This window comes from Aotus nancymaae, unplaced genomic scaffold (genome assembly GCF_030222135.1).
Source record: "Aotus nancymaae isolate 86718 unplaced genomic scaffold, 86718_ANA_hifiasm-v0.15.2.pri h1tg000006l, whole genome shotgun sequence".
NCBI lineage: Eukaryota > Metazoa > Chordata > Mammalia > Primates > Aotidae > Aotus > Aotus nancymaae.
The window spans coordinates 88299860-88317114 of record NW_026988417.1 but is presented as its reverse complement, the minus strand read 5'-3'; the positions used below and the strand labels follow the sequence as shown (position 1 = coordinate 88317114).

The following is a 17255-nucleotide window of genomic DNA, read 5'->3' as shown; positions in this document are numbered from 1 at the left end:
TTCCACCTCATCTCTCTATTACCACTTCTCAAACCATTCTCCTGCCCTCTTTAGGCTGAATTTCAGTATTTAACTACATTTCCTCTTTTAATCTCTTATTCTTTCTTTTAAGCAACTAATTGCATGTGGTATCTGTCACTGAGTAACTCAGTGCCCCGAACAGGAGTAGGTGACAATTTCAACCTTCTTTAGCTGGGCTAGACTTTGAAGACTCTTTCTATTGAGCTTTTTTGGCAGGAAATCAATCAATATTGATTGAGTACCAACTATATATCAGGATCAGTTTAGGAGCCGTGGACAAAGGCGAAATCTCTGTCTTAAAAGAGTTAAATTCTAATTTAAGAAGACAGGCAATAAAATTGTAAATAAACAACTTTTGTGTGTTGTTGATGTGGTGGTGAGTATATGTGGAGATTTCTTAGTATTTAAGCTGTTGCCCTTCTTAGTAAAATTGTACATATAAATGTAATAATAATCCCTTCTCGTGAAGTCATTCTCAAAGCAATTGACAAGTTATTAGTGGCCTCACTACACCATAGAATATGGTAGCCACTGGCCACATGTGACCATTTAAATTAAAATTAAATAAAAGTTTTCAATTCACACTAGCCACATTGCAAGTAGCCACATGTATCTGATAACTACCACCTCAGAAAGCACAAATATAAACATGTTCTTCATTGCAGAAATTTCTGTTGAACAGCACTAGTGATAGCATAAGGCTAATGGGAATTTTTTAACAATGGTAAGAAGAGCGGTTAACAGTTTTGGTGTCAGGCATTTTACATGAGTTTAACTTACATAATCCTCAAAAACCCCTATGAGATACATCCTGCTACTAGACCCATCTTACAAATTAGGGAAGAGATGCACCTAGCTTTAAAGTTCAATATCGGTCAAGTAATAAGAAATGCTAAGAACTGAAGGCAGACAGTCTGGTGCCAGCACCTACCCTCTTATCAAATATCATGATGTCTTGGTATGGAGAAGATGAAAAGAGTGAAGAAGAGTTTTGTGTGGCAGAAAGAGCCTCCAGAGAAATAAGAAGTGGCCAGTTTTGTCAATGTCTTTGGCAAATATCACCTTTTTGGATATCTCTGATTCACCTAAGACAGGTTTATTGCCTAGATGGGGCTGTGCAGGCAGAATCATGGAATGCTAGAACTTAAGAGAACTTTGAAACTATCAAATAAAATATTTCACAAATGAAGGAACTGAGACATTCACAGATTACCTGACTTACCCAGGGTAATAGAGTAGTTATGACCACAGCCAAAATTAGACTGAAAGTTTCCTGCGTGTGTGTGTGCATGTGTGTTTACACATGGCCCCCTTGGCACCAAGGGCATAAAATTCCCTGATGTATTATTTGTTAGTTTAAAGATATACTAATCTTGCAAAGTGGTTTTCTTCTTCCCAAAGTGCTATGTGTTGACTTTTTAATAAATTCACTTTTTGTCTAGTCTCTTTTTCTTTTACCCACCCAATCTTGCATTCCTCTTTTATCATGACAACAGGGCTTCACAACCCAGTTACATAGACAATTATTTCCTGTTGAAAGGTAAAGAAATTCATAGCAGCTCGAGTTCTTACACACACTACTAGAAATTTGAAAAACATATTATAGGCTCCACCGTCACTTTGCTTATCTACGAATTTTGTTGTGCATTTATTTTTTCTAAGCGTGTTTCTCCCGGTATTGCCTCACCACCCTTGCCAGCCACCAAGATGCACGCAAAGAAATCACTGTTGCAGAATGAGTTTTCATGGAGCTTTTAGTTTCTGTTCCGCTGCAAAGGAGTCACATGCGCTCAGAACATAAAGCAGTCTGACTGGCGCTGGCAACCCCGAGACAGCACCCGGGTTGGGGCACTGCAGAAGCTTCTTGCCTTCTTCCCCAACCAAGCAGGACTTCAGTTCGAGCCCGCATCCGGCTTCATCAACCACAAAGTAGAGCGAATCCAGTCCCAGGGAATCCGGCTCAGGCTTTGCTGGCGCGGTGAGGAAGGTGGCAGGCGGCAGGCTGAGCTCCACTGGACACAGCCAAGTGGCCCGGGGCGCGCCCTGTGCACTCCCAGGGTCCGGGTCTGGCGCGCCGCGGGAGGCAGGCGCGCTGCCACTCTCTGCCGCCGCTTCTTTCCCTGGTCTCTCTCGCCTGGGCTTCAGCAGGCAAACCCACAGCCGGTCTCCACCTTCCGCCCTGGGCGCTGATCTCCCTCCAATCCTTGCTTACATAAGGCGGGCGGGCGTGCTCCACAGCCGGTTACTCCCCAGCGGAGTTGGGCTGCGCCCTCTATGCCTCCTTGGCGAGCTCCTTTGCGTACCCGTGCGCCCTACTCTACGGTGTGACCCTCCTTGGCCACCCAGCAGCGACAGCCCAGGCATCTCTCTGCCGGCGTGAGAACACTGAGATTGGAGACCAGAGCGCCTGACGGTGCACAAGCTTCCTCCTTCTGTTCCCTCCTCCTCCCACTCCCCCCACCCCTGCTTCAACCCCCACCCCCACCCCCATTGCCTGTGTGTGTTCCTCACAGGCGAGGGGACCCAGAGAGCAGTCCAGACTTAGCGCGCTGCGGAGCAGCGGCTGCTCCTATTGCTGGGGGGAGCAGCGGAGGTGGCCGCCTAGCGCCTCCCTGGACTTCCCAAGTGGGGGCAGAGCAGTCGCTCGCGGGAGACGTCAGTTAGAAGGCATTGGGAAGAGGGACCTTCAAACTCCTCCTCGGCGTCTCCTCTCCTCCCCCTTTGCCCCCTGCCCTTGGAGAAAGTGGAGTGTGGCGCTTGGTTGTCGTTATTTCTTCGGACTGCTTCGCGGTGCACGGATTCAGCTGCTGCCCAGTGGGGCTTTCCGCTGTTTGCGCGTCTCTCTGTTCCCCCCCTCCCCCGGCACACCTCTGTCTACAATGAGGAAAGGTCTGCGGGCGACAGCGGCCCGCTGCGGACTGGGACTGGGATACGTGCTGCAAATGCTCGTGCTACCTGCCCTGGCCCTGCTCAGCGCCAGTGGCACTGGCTCCGCCGCCCAAGGTAAGGGGGTCCGCCAGGCTCCGCGGCCACCTCCCTTCGCTTCTTCCTTCCCTCCTTCCTCTCCTCCTCCCCAGTTCTCCTGACTTCCTCAATTTGCTTCGTTGCTCTCAACTGGAAACCACTCTAAATTCCACTTTCCCAACTAGTCAAGAAGCTATTATTATTATTATCATTTATGTTTAATCTGTCTTCTGAGATGGGCACGGATGGATCAGGGACGAACGGGGTGTGTACACGCGTCTGATCTGTCTCCATACATTTGGGAGCCTGAGGTGTCTTGTGCCCTTTCAGCTACACACGCGCGCACGTTGTTGCATATTGTACACACAGAGGTTTGGAGAGACTCTTGGTGCGGGTCGCTGTGTGGCATGCCATAGTGCACCCCGAAGCGCATGAAGCGCAGAGGTTCCCCGCGAGGTGCCAAGGCTGGGGTTGCAGGATCTTCACTGAGTCTCTGTGCACACCAGACCCCGAAGGGCTCTCTGCTAAGGAAATGTGTCCATTACTGCCAAGGACTCTAAAGCGCCCGTCCCCCTCGCCTGCTGCTTGAGGGGCTGTAGATAATGCACAGCCCACCCGAATCTGTGTACCCGGCCGGAGGCAGGCCCGGGGTGGTGTGCATGCCTCTGCACTCATACATACCTCGCTTCGTGTCTGCCTCCCACCAGGGGACGTAGAAAAGAAAATCCCAGAGCTCTGGGGGACCCAGCTGGTTGTTCAAGCCAAATCCGAAACTCCCGGGCGTAACCGACTAGTTTATAACTCTGATGTTTTAATTTAACTCCTGTGAGCTTTAACATAAGTGGCCGGGGCCTTGGGCGAAGCCAGGATGGGAAGAGTATGGCCGGGAGTTGGGGATGGGTAAGGGAGAAGGAGAGGCTCCGGAGCTGATCGCCTGGCTCCCTTCTTGTCCCCCTAGTTTGAAGTAGTAGCAGCAGCTCCCAGCCTTCCAAGCCCGAGAAGCTGACTGGAAGGGAGCGGAGACGAAAGAACCAAGGCTGCCCCCTCCGGGGTCTTTCTCGGGTCACCTGGGCCCCAAAACTTCTGGCTAAGCCCAGCTCCTACCTGGGTCTCTTCGCCCAGCTCAGTGGTGATAGCTGGCTCAGGCGAGGCAGCTCAGCTTTTCCTGGAAGAGGAGAGGGTTTAGGAAGCTTATGAAGCTTTCAGAGGCAATTCAGGGATTCTCTCCCCAATCTCCGTTACACTTTCTTCCAAATTTGGAGAGTAGAGGGAGGCTCTCCGGTGGCTCCAACTCCCCGGGTGATGTTCAGATACCCTAGGGTTTCCGGACAGCATTCCCTCGGATCTTAGAGAGGCGCTGGGGATGAGGGTGTTGGAAGTGAAGTGGAGCGCCTAGCATAGGCGAGTGTGGTCTAGGTGGGGAGGTAAGTGATTAGCAAAGCTTTGTGAATTAGAGATAGCTTCTTTGGAAGTAAATTTTCCTGCTGCCCTGCTAAGTGGCCATGCTCATAAATCCTTCCTTCCCTTCTCACCAGATGCCTCCCATCCCCAAGGTTCTGCTCTGGTTTTCTTATGCACACCTCCAGAGTTCATCTGTCTGTCCATTTAAAAAGGAATCGCCACCGAGAATCATAACTTGTAGATTTCCTAAAATTGATAAGAATTTCTCAGGACACTAGCCAAGGATGCTTAGAGGGGGTCGTTTGGAAGCTTAAGTGAACAACCTGATGAATAGTCGTGGAATCGACCGCGTGACTCCCTGTGGAATTTGCCTGCTGTTACTGGGCACACAAAGGACTGCGCCATGGGGGTAGGTGGTGGGAGAAGGGGACAGGACACAGTGATAGAACTTTTTGGGAAAAGGACAACTTAAAGTCCCAAAAGATACCAAACAGGAGATAGGATTCCCGCTGAGAGCTTACAATAACCAAATTAAAAAGACTGGGTAGAAAAAGGATCAATAAAGATAATCAAACAGGAGATTGTAAGTGGTTTAATATTGAAAGAAGAAGCGAGAAGAGATTAAAAGGAAAAGATCCTTAGGATAGACTGTTTTTCTCTTGTACTTTTTGTAGAGTAGGCAAGTTGAAGACTGGAGACTGATTCTCACCTTAAGTGAAAAAAGAAAATGTACTATGTTGGGTGTGTGCATTTCAGTGCAGTTCTTGTCCATTTCGCTTATTTAGTTCCTTCAGTTCTTGATTAGTAAAATTTATGTTTGAATCTTATGGTCTGTAAAATGCACTATTCTACCACTTTTATCTTTGTTATCCTCCATGTTCCAGGCATACCAGCTCTTCCTGTGTTGTCTGTTAGGTATCAAAGGAAGGATAAAGCACCAAACTCCACTATCAGCTACTATCATCATCACTGCAGTACATTACCCCAGCCTGTTTATCTTGAGCCACTATTAACACTTTCCTCACAGAATCACAATTTTATAAATGGTCTGATGGTCAGACTCCCTTTTCCTTCTTATTTTTCTTCTTTCTCTTTTCCTTGGACTAGGACACTAGCCCATAACCTCAAGGTATGATTTCCTTGTGGTGATGACTTAAAGATGGAAATGAGTTATTTCTTATGAATGAAAGTCCATGTGCAATTAATATGGGAGAGTTAAGCACTTTACAATGTGGATGAGGTTTTTATTCTGTTGTTGAAGTACTTCACAATACGAAGTATGTATCTATCTTTAGAGATAATCAAGGAAACAACAGATACTTAAGATAAAACATAGAATAGGCATTATTTGTGAGTGTACTGAGTTTTGTAACTGTGGTTTAGACAGCAGTTATTTTAAATAGGTCCTTGGGAAATTCTCTAGGCTTTAGGCAACAACTTTCTCCTTTCTGGCTATGCCCTAATTGTTTCATTCAGGATTGCTGGGAACTCCTAGCTCCAGGGAATTTGCAGTGTTTCTGACTTCCAAGAATGAAAGATTTTACTAGTAAAAGGTTGTGTGTGTGTGTGTGTGTGTGTGTGTGTGTGTGTGTGTTTGTTTTCAATGTGCTTCTGAATTAGGACTCTCCTGGTTTATAAATGCATTTTATCTGGGCTACACAGCATTGATATGCTGCTTATCTAGCACCAACTAGTGTTATGAGTGTTAACACCACCAAACTCAAGACAAAAAAATTACTGAAGTCTCTAATCAGATTGGGATAATTCTCTATTATCTTAATTCATAGTGTTGGTTTAAAATATATATATATCTTCTTACAAAAGAGTAAAAATTACTTTCATGCATGTTTGCATATTGACGTGGTACAAATAGACTATCAACATTGAAGGCAACTAAACTTCGTTACAATTCTATCATATATTTTTTCATTGTAGGAGGATCAGAAAATTTATGAATTCACATTGGGAATATGCAATAAGGAAAAGTAGGCTAGTTTACTTCCGTTTAGAAAAATGGTTTTGCATATTCTAGCTTAGAGAATACTTAAAAGCTTCTAAGAATAAACTTTTCAAGCACTTGCAAAGAATGAGGACTCATTAGATTATAACAGGTTTATTGACTCCCTGGACTCCTGTGTTTTCGATACTGAGGGTAAAGAGTTAAATAAGGCAGGGTCCTTGAAGGCCTCCTATTGTAGTTTGGGGGCTGGTTGTCCTCATCAGAATTCTTCCTGATCTATTTTAAGCAACCCCCCTAAGGACACAAACAAGGCATGAGTTCTACTAAGTAAACCCTCGTAGCTTATTTAGAATTATTATTGAGATTTAATGTAACTGTTCTCTAATGTATGCTAGGTTCTCCAATTAGTGCAAACAGCAAGGGTGCTCTATTAGGCCTTAACTGCATTTAGCACTTTTCTGATTTAGGTCATGGCTTTGCAGGAGCAGCAGAGGGAGTCACTCTCAGAAGAAACATTAAAATTACAGGCTGCAACCACTTCAGAAAGATAATGGGGAAAATTGTGGGGGCCGAGGTTGAGCTAGTGCTATTGCCTTGCAGTTTTAGCCTACATGTTTTTTTAGTTTGGCTTTTGTATTTGTGGCAGTTAAAAACAAACCTGTTCACATTTCCTCACAGATTAGAAACAATGGCTTATTTGGAAAGAGTATATCTCTTAAGAGATAATCAAGGAAACAACAGATATTTAAGATAAAACATAGAATAGGCATTATTCTGTTATTAGAATAGAAGAAAAGTATTAGAAGAAAAGTTCTTGAACAATTATTGTGCACTCATATTGCAAACCAGACTGAGTGCTGTTTGTTAGAGTGTAACGAGGCAGTTTCAGCCCTACAGGAAGACAGACATAGAAGCATGAAATTATAATTCACTTTCTTAAATGTAAAAGCGGACACAAGTGCAATACTTTCTGGATTCAGACATCCAAAGATAGTAAACATAGGTCAGGCTAGGATGCTAATGTGAGTGGTGGGAGTGGGTTCTAAAATTTCTACACAGGAACTTTAGAGCAGTGATTTGCCTAGAAGTTGTATGTTCTTGAAGCTGAGTTTGCGTTGCAAAGGCATTTGACTTAGACTTAATATGCAAGTTTCATCTGGTGTTGGGAGGCAAAGCTAAGAGCTGTTAGTAATGTGTGCCCATTTTGTCCGTTAACATAGTGATTACCAATGCTTCATAATACTGCTTCCAGCACCTCCAGTTGTGTGACTATAAGCAAGGTAGTTAAGGTCTCCGTGCCTTAGTTTCCTCACGTGTAAAAATGAGAATATATATACTACAGGTTACAATTAGAGCAGTGTTTAGCTCCTAGAAAATAAGTATTATTCCTTGACTTTCAATTCTACAAACCATTGGCAAAAAATCCTAGATATAAAAGAAACAAAAGGTCAATAAATTCGAACTCAGAGTGATGATAGCTGTTGACACTCCTTCCTCAAAAGCAAGAAATGGAGCTGTCTGAAGAGATGCTCCAAAGTAGATCACTGTAAACTCCTGGACAGAGCACAGTTCTCTGAACAGCCTGTGGGAATCTCATTCCCTTCCACAGCCTCTTTTCTTTCCTTCTGTTCTCTTTGGGAAAATTAACCTAAAATTAGTTCTAAAAATGCCATATTAAATCACTGCCAGTTAAGTCCTTGCAAGAAGCTTGTCCTTGACTTTCTATTTTCTCAAGTTATACTGAAAGATAACTTTTCATAAATCTATGAACACTATTACAGAAAAAAAAGGTACACCCCAGGATTTCTGATAAGGGTTTGGGGAAAATCAAACCTTTATGTGAATGTGGACAGTTTTTCTTTAAAAGAGAACTCAAGAACCTAATTGGTTTTGTGTTAAAACAAAATAAGCATAAATATAGGTCAACATGAAGGCATATCAAATTCACCAGAATTTTCACTTATTCAAAGTATATTTTCTTTTTTTTTTTAAACCATACTGTCACTAGAAAGTTTTGTTATCCTAATTTAAAACATCATAGATAGTCTGGATGACATATATTTTGGTGAAATTTTTGCATTTAATTCTGATCGTTTAATGGTTATTGCTATTTCTTTGCATGTTTGGGGCAAATATTTTCTGTCAAACATTTTAGATAAAATAAGAGATTTGTAGGGTGTTTTATATTACTTATTTGTTTAGCTTTTTCTCCTACAAAACTATCATTCTGCTTCTATTATTGATTCTGGTTCTGCATTCTTTCTTTTTTAACCTGACTTCTTAAAGCTATGTATAGATGCTTCTTTGGTTCCATTTCTTACTTGGATTTGTTATTGCTTATGTATTTGTGGAGGAGGGCTACATGAATATGAGACCTTTGGTATTATTCCAGTATCACTTAACTCAAGGATGTTTTACTCACAGAAACTAGGTGCTGCTTTTTATGCTGCTTCTTTCAAGTAGAGAAGGTTTGCCTTGAGCAATATTCAAACATTAGTTTTTCCTTTTTTCCTCGTTTTTAAAAAAGAAATTCAGTAATGGTATAATTTATAGTTTTTCTTATTTTAAATGTTTGTTATTTTTAATTTTATAGTAATACATTTATGAGCTAACAAGATCAGAAATAGAAAACCTTTTTTATCCTGTCTACCTGTATGGAGCCACCAGAAGAATCTCTGCCTTTTTGTGAAAACCGAAAGCACATATCATATTGCAGATATTTGGACTCTTTATGAACAATATGTTTGAAAATACTGGGCTGAAATTTCAGAATTTAAAAAAAAAGTTTCATGTTGAAATTGTACTATGGTTTTTCATTTTGAGTACTGCCGCTCCCCAAAAAAGTTGCTCATTTAGGAATATATAATGAGGTTTTGAAGTACACAGAAGAATGTTTCCAGATTTTATAAGTACTTAAAACATACCTCACCTTCTACCTGGAATTTATAGTGTTAAAGTTGCTGGGACATTAATTAAGTTGAAGTTATAATTTAGAACCTGAGCTATAGCTTTGAAAGTGCCAAATATGCAGATATTTGTCCTTATGTTGGTATACCTTTATTAGCAATGAGCAGTAATTCAAAACTGCTTTGTGTGGCAAAAGTGAACTATAGCATCTGAAATCCCCATGTTTGGGGAATACCCTCTTTTAGTTAAATAACTAAACACATCTCATTGCAAATATGGCAGTGGAATGTGAGAATGAGGGGAACCAGATGACACTTCATTATATAGATATGCCTGTTAGAGTTTTTATTTTAAATATTAGGGCTCACAATAATATTGACAAATGATATTGATTACTCAAATTTAACACCAGAGTTACCAAACTTACTTATTTTAAAATGTTGTAAGGATAAGGGGTTTTACCTTCATTAATCATGTTGTCATGTGGATTCTGTGGCTAGCTTCATTTCTCAGCAATTATGAGAGCTATAAAAAAGCCTTATGTAGATGACCATGGATTATATCCTCTTCTGAGGATGTTAAACAACAGAAACTCTGTCAGCACACTTAACGTGTTCATTGATGCATGCTAACATTTCTCAGTTTTAGTCAATCTCTAATTGATTATTTAATCACGGACTGCCTGAACTCTACTCTTATTGTTTTCTCTTTTTTTTTTCTGTTCAAAAGAACCACCTTATATGTAGATTTTTCTTTCCAATAAAAACAGATTAGGGCTTGTTTATTAAAATGCATCTACACTCCAGTTGTAAGGGCAAATATATCCATAAATGGAAATGCAGGTTTTCTCAAAATTCAAAAAACTTAGAGTTTACAATAATATAAAATATTAAAATGTAGTATAGAAGTAAAGCACAGCATTTGCAGATAAAAGTGATCATTTTAAATTAATTCATAATATACATTCTCTTAGATAATAGAAGTTTAGTGCAATCTAATAGGATATGTGATATAATCCACTTAGGATTACAAGCAAAAGAAATTCATGTAGAGTGGTCCTCCCTTAAATGCAGGAAATATTTTCCAAGACCCCTAATGGATGCCTGAAACTGCAGATAGTATGGAACCCCCATCTACACTGCTTTTTTTGTCTGATAACCACCATAATTACTAAGTGACTACCAGGTTGGGAGCCCATACAGTGTGAGTACATTGGATAAAGGAGTGATTCATGCCTGAGAGATTTTTGTCGGGATACTTAGAGCTGCACATAGTTTAAAACTTATGAATTGTTTATTTCTGAAATTTTCCATTTAATATTTTTGGACCACAGTTGACTTCAGGTAATTGAAACTACAGAAAGTGAACCACAGAGAAATGGGGGGACTACTGTATAGAACTAAAGGTAAAAGGAGCAATTTGGGACTCTTCTATTCTCCATGAATTTGCATATCTGTTACTTATATTCAAATTCAATATTTTAATTCTAATATCTTTTTGGAATTTCAAAGGGTCTTAAAAATCCTTTCAAGAACTAGATCAATGATTATATTTTAGCAAATGGTATTCCCTAACTTTATAGAAACTAAAGATGATAGTGACAAGAGCACTATTTTATTATACATGATTTTTGGAGATCCATGTTATTGCTAATCAAAATCAAACAAGTAATCAAATTATTACCACAAAAAAAACTTTATGATTGGAAAGACCAAGTAAATAATGGTGATTTCACTTTGAGCTGTATGTCTGTGTGAAATACTTTGACATTAGAATTTTGCTTTTGATTAAGAGAAAATGATACATTTTTATCTCATTGAATAAAGTGTTTGCCAAGTATACACATTGTAGCCACCCAGTGGACGTGCTCAAGTTTAGCAAGCAGCAACCTTGAAGTCATTCTAAATGAAACATTGATTATGGTGCCTGTCATTTTATTTAGAAACTTTCCTTTTTCCTTCTGGATCTCCTCTGTAAGATGATGAAAGAATATAAGCTTAAAAATGTGTTAGGGATCAAATTCAAGAATTGAAGGAGGCTCAGACGTTTCCCGCCCTGCCTCCCACAGCCATCCCCACAGAGCATGCAGGGTGGTGGGAAACAGAAGCCCATTTCAGTAACTGCTCTCAGAAGCTGAGGAAAAACAGACATGTTCAAATGATTTATTTGTGCTATCCGGAATAGAGACCCAAGATCAGTATTTCATCATAATATTATTCAACAGGCCCTCTGACTTGAAACTTTTATCTAAATAGAGTCTTGATTTGTACTTATTTCAACTAATATAGCAAAAGAATTTGGAAAGTATTTAAAAGGTATAAACTTGTAAGAAGCTTGAATTTTATTGGAACTATCTGGGCAGGATGTGCTTGTTTGAGAAATTTAAACTTAAATCAGTGGTATACCAGTATCCTCCAGGGGTTTTTATAAAAAGCTACCTCCTAAGTTAAGTATTATTGTCATTTTTATTTTTGTTTATATTTACACACTCATATATAAATCTGCATAGAATTAAAATGACCACAATTAAAAAAAATGTCGTATTTACTATAACGTGGTGAAAAAGTAGAAGTGTGGCTGGGAAAAGTTATAGCAGTGTGTTTTCCCAGTAGCAAGAGAGAAGAGATCATTTTATTGGATTTATTAGAAATGATGATCACATGAAAGATACACATGTCATTTTTCATTGAATTAAATAACTATGGAAGTATTTCCTAGGAGGGTGTTTCCAGGCAGACTTTTAATGAAATGAAGAATGACAAGGAGAAGACAAATATAGTTTGCTAATTCCCTGTGAGCGTATATGTGTTTACACAAATTGTATGTGAGTGTGTGTGTCTGTTTGTAGTTCTTTATGTTTTAGGAGCAAGAGTTCATTTTCAAACAGACTTGGTTATATTAAAAAAAAAAAAAAAAACCAACAGAGCCTATCAGGCAAATGAAAAAAACTTTTTAACTTTTAAAGCAAATTTATAAAGGTAGTCATGGACTAGAAGCTCGGATTTAATCACCGATTTCTAAATGAAGAATTATATCTCACTTTTCTGGGAAAAGTTGCCTTGCTCTTGACAAATTGCAAAGTCACTTCCCCAGTAAACAGGAGAAGTATCTCTGCTTCATTAGCGCAGTGGCTTATCTGATGGAAACAAGTTCTGTCCTGTTATCCAAGTGACAGGGACTGGGGGATCTCCACTTTCACTGACTTGTTTCAAAGCCGTGGAGGAGAGCTGCTATTGCTTTCCTACACGGTGGACTCTAATTTGTTGACCAAAGGAGACTGTCGACTTTTACGCATGCAATGCACACAGGGGTAAAATCCTTTCTTTACAATTATGAATCCCTCTCTGGGTTCTCTCTGGAAAAGACAGCATGTCCCTGGTAAGCACCCTACATGAAGTGACCTCTGGTGTGGGCTGATTGAAGGAGAGGTCAGTTGTGTTGTTCTTCTCTGATCAGAATTCAGTGATGGTTTGTTTCAACCTCTTAATCAAATGGAGTTATGTTTGATTTTCTTGGATACCCTCAGCTGCCGTGTTGGTGGCTTTATTTCCAGGTTTATACATTGCATCTATTTAAAGCATTCTGTAAATGGACGAAGATAAAGTTAATTGGGAGGAGGGAAAGGTTATTACTAAAGAAAGAATAAACAGAATTTTATTCAGGATATAGTGATGCTTCCTTAGCTATATTCGCTACTGTATTAAATGCAGCTTAATATATAAATCTATACATAATATAGATCTATACATCAACATATAGCCATATGTTTATTATTATCGTTATACATTCCCATATCTTTGGCACTTTTGAACTAGGATTTTTAAAGTACGTAAATAAATCATAGGATTAAGAAAAGTGTTTGGAATGTTTTCTTTCATACATATACCATTCATTGATGACATGGGGCTTTCATAGTTAAATATGTAGTATACTGCTAAGAATAGCAAAATAAATAATAATACATCACAAAGTTTTCAGATTACAAGTCTAAATGCTAATGAGAGAAGTTGCCTGTTTAATGCTGAATGCAAGGTTAAAAAGAGGGTCTTAAAGATAACAGCAGACTCCAGAGTCCTTGAGTTTGTTTTGCATTCAGTGACAGTCACTAAATTAGGGAAAGGAATGTTCAAACAACACACTTGAGGAAAAGTGATTTTTATAGAAAGGAGCCATTTCTGCTAATAGCCAGTAACTGCACATAACCCCGCTGACATTAAAAGTCCATTAGCTAAGCCCAGTTTAAATAGCAGCTGATGCAGTGTCAGCTAAATGTACATTGGAATTTTTTCATATAATGCAGTAATAGCAGTTCTATATTTTTTCCCCTAAAACTACGTACATTAAGTAAACAAATGTCATCGGATAGTAGTGGCAGGGCTGCTAATAAACAAGCAGAGATTTGTGATGAAACAAAAGTAACAGTCTATATAACAAGAAGATAATAAATAGTAGTGATGGTTTTTAAAGGGAGCCTTTGAGAAAAATCATATGGAGAAGCTTAAGCTGACATTCAGAAAGAGTTGTTTCCATAGAAGCACATATTAACATGAGCTCTTTCAGAAATTCATTTAAAGCGAAGTGATTTTTTTTTTTTTTTTTTTTTTTACTCCTAGCTGAGTGTCTAGTTTTCCAGTGTATTTTGAAACTACAGGACACTCTCCCAACCCCGGACACTGTTATGTGTGTAAATGGGAGAGAGGGTAAGGGAATTAGAAAAGAGAACACGTAGAAACACAGGAATGTGTCCTAATATTTTTAAGGTGATTACTATGATATTCCTTTTGAAAGCAGTATGATACACTGTTGCTGTCTGAAATGAAATTGAAGGTTGAAATGTCCATATTATCTTCCCCAAAAGAGTTTCTTATATATATATTTTTCCATCTTTTGAATATTTTTCAATCTCCATTTCAATCATCTGAAAGACAAGAAGTTTTATGGCAAATTTAGACCAGTAACCAAAGATCTTTAGTAAGTTATCTTAACTATGAAGTCATTGTGGAAACAAACAGGATTGCTCAGTAATCTAATGTGTGTTGAGAACAGGCCAGTAATTAATCAGTGGCTGTTGTGCTTACACCACTATAAAGTATTACGAGAACCTCCGTGCCGACCTTCCCCTCCCCTATTATCAGACCATTAGTGAAACCCTGTACAAGTAACAACAGTGGAGCCCTGCTTAAGCATATGACCCCAATAGCTTGTGCATAAGCTTTGTGAGCATTTTCACAATGGTCACTTGAATTCTCATTATACTTTCTAGTAGTCAGAATTATTTATTCACTATTCTAACCAGAGGCATCACATCTTTTATTTATTTATATTTTAAAATTAAGTCCATATTTCCTTTTTGTTTTTTTTTAACTCCCACATAACCCATCATTTCTTGGAAAAAGAGAAAGCAAAGAAAGGAAAAGGAAACACTTGTTCTTAACCGTAGTGGGGTGGCAGAGATCTCCTTTTAAGTTAATAGATTTTCATATATGCATTTCTTAATAAAATCAAGAGGTACTCTTTGGTGTTGTTACTGTTTTAATTCAGTTCAGGCCAGTGTAAAAGCTCATTTTGAGTGAATTGGGAACTTACATGGTCAGGGTTTAAGCAATTAAATTACTAACCAAAATCCCATTTACTAACATATTGCATGAGGGACTTGATGAATACTCTCATCTTCAGTATATAACTCAAACATTAATAACAGATGGAAATATGCCTCAGTTCAAGCCATGGGCCTTGATTATTAATTCTAAATCCATTTTATTTTTTTCAGACTAAAATATCTATTAAAAGGGACTGTTTTCCATATGTTTTTCCTTTCATATTGCATAAAACTTAATTCTATTGCAAGATGAATAAAGAACGTCATTGTATTTGGTCACACAATAAATTTACACACATCTATGAACTAAAATTATGAAACTGAATTATGTTGAAAATAACAAGATGATACCAGACTGATAGAAATAGGACAGTTATTACATTAGACTTTGGAATAGTTTTTAGAAAAAATTACCCTGCAATATTAATGTACTGTCACTTTCATGGATAACTTTAAAAGTGTGGGTTTTTATTTTCTGTATGAATGACATTTTAAAAAAATATTGAGTGGCTGGATGCGGTGGCTCATGCCTGCAATCCCAGCACTTTCGGGGCCCAAGGCTGGTGGATCAACTGAGGTCAGGAGTTCAAGACCAGCCTGGCCAACATATTGAAATCCTGTCTTTACTAAAAATACAAATTTAGCTGGATGTGGTGATGGGCACCTGTAATCCCAGCCACTCGGGAGGCTGAGGCAAGAGAATCACTTGAACCTGGGGGGCGGAGGTTGCAGTGAGCTGAGATTGTGCCACTGCACTCCAGCCTGGGTAACAAGACCAAAATTCCATCTCAAAAAAAAAAAAAAAAAAAAAATATATATATATATAAAATGAACACACAGACTGAACACATTATAGAGTATGGATTGATCCTCACTTGATTATTTATTATTTATGCTTAGAAAACTTTTCTTAAAATAGTCTTAATAATTTTCATTTTTACAAGTGTATCATGTCTGTGTTTACTTGAGTGAATGCTTTAAATCTCCTTTTTTCCAACTTAATCTTTCCTTTCTTTAACTGATAGAGAATTAAAAATGTATTGGTTGTGTGCATATATTTGTATGTGCGTATGCGCCTATGTGTGCGTGTTTGAATCTGATAATTTTCTGGTATAGGAAATGAATGAAATTACTTTGACAAAAAATTAAGATGTACAACCAAGTGTATTCCTCTGACACCTGAGCCGGCCAAATGCTAATTGCAACCTTTATATAAGTCTCCTGGTAAAGGTGAATACATTGTGCTAAGATATATGCTTTGCAAATTGCATACAAGATAAAATCTCTTAGTTTCACTCCATATTTGCAAGGAGATTATAATAATAGTATTTATATCATAGAATTGTGGTAATTAACAGGGTCGTTGAAAGTGAAGAACTGAAAATAGCTCCTGGCACCAAATAACAATACACATTAGCAATTGTTGCTGTGCCATTTTAGTATCATCATTTAAGTCTATGTTATACCATGATTTTCACTTGACATTATTATAAAAGTAATTAGATATAAGAATGACAAAATTGCATTCCTTTGGGGGTACCATCAGGTAAAAGAATGTCATATGGACCAATAAAAGTATGTTGTAAAAGGTAAAATTCTTAAAATAAATTGGAATGTTTTAAAAATCACATTTTTTGTACCCAGTTAGGTTATGAAATTCTGATTTTACAATCAAACTTTTTGGAAAGTCAGCACACTTTTGTTTCAGTTTTATGAATAAGCAAGTTTAGGTGATTTCTGTTTTTCTGTGCCAGGTTCTGAATCTAGAATATATTTCAAAAAACTAGTACTTGATACATTTTAATGAAAAAAATAAGTTTGTGCTTTTCTCCACTCTACATTTGCTGTATTTGTAAAAACAAATATAATTAGAAAGCAGGAAGAACAGTTAGCTAACTTTTTACCCTTTGCTAACATTTAAACTCTTTATAGAGGAACAGAAACAATTAACCTTCCTCACTACATCAGAAATTTTGACATAACAAAGTCTTTACTGATGCTAGTATAAAAGCAAAAATTCTGAAATTTCCAAGCAAGGTCAAAGTTCTACATGTGCAAGAGGACACATTACAGTATAAGCAAAAAAGAAATTAATTAGGTACCGTACTGTTAAATACATATGTTGTGACTGGCACATACTACATTTAATAAAATATTCCTAAAATGGACTCATGAACAGACTCTAGCTAAACTCTATAGTTTCTAACAGGCATATGTGTGTGTTAATTATGATATAATTAAGGAGAGGGAATGGAATAAAATATCTAAAGATCATAGTTCTACTTGAAAATGTTTTCCACTGTGTATTTGTAAAATGAAAGTGTACAGTTGCTTAAAAAACAACTTTATTTTGAAAAATAATATGAATAAAGAAAAAAACCTTTAAGTTACAAAGAGTACTCA

At 38.4% G+C, this 17255-nt stretch overlaps 1 protein-coding gene across 2 annotated transcripts in view; it reads left to right on the top strand.

Annotated features, from left to right (window-relative positions):
- Positions 1-2559: 2559 nt before the first annotated feature.
- UNC5C (unc-5 netrin receptor C) overlaps positions 2560-17255 on the top strand; it is a 391508-nt gene continuing 376812 nt past the window's right edge. For both annotated transcript variants that reach the window (XM_064369334.1, XM_064369328.1), the window contains exon 1: positions 2560-3024. In XM_064369334.1, coding sequence (XP_064225404.1) covers positions 2901-3024 — 124 coding nt within the window. In that variant the 5' untranslated portion in view covers positions 2560-2900. The remainder of the gene's footprint in view (positions 3025-17255) is intronic.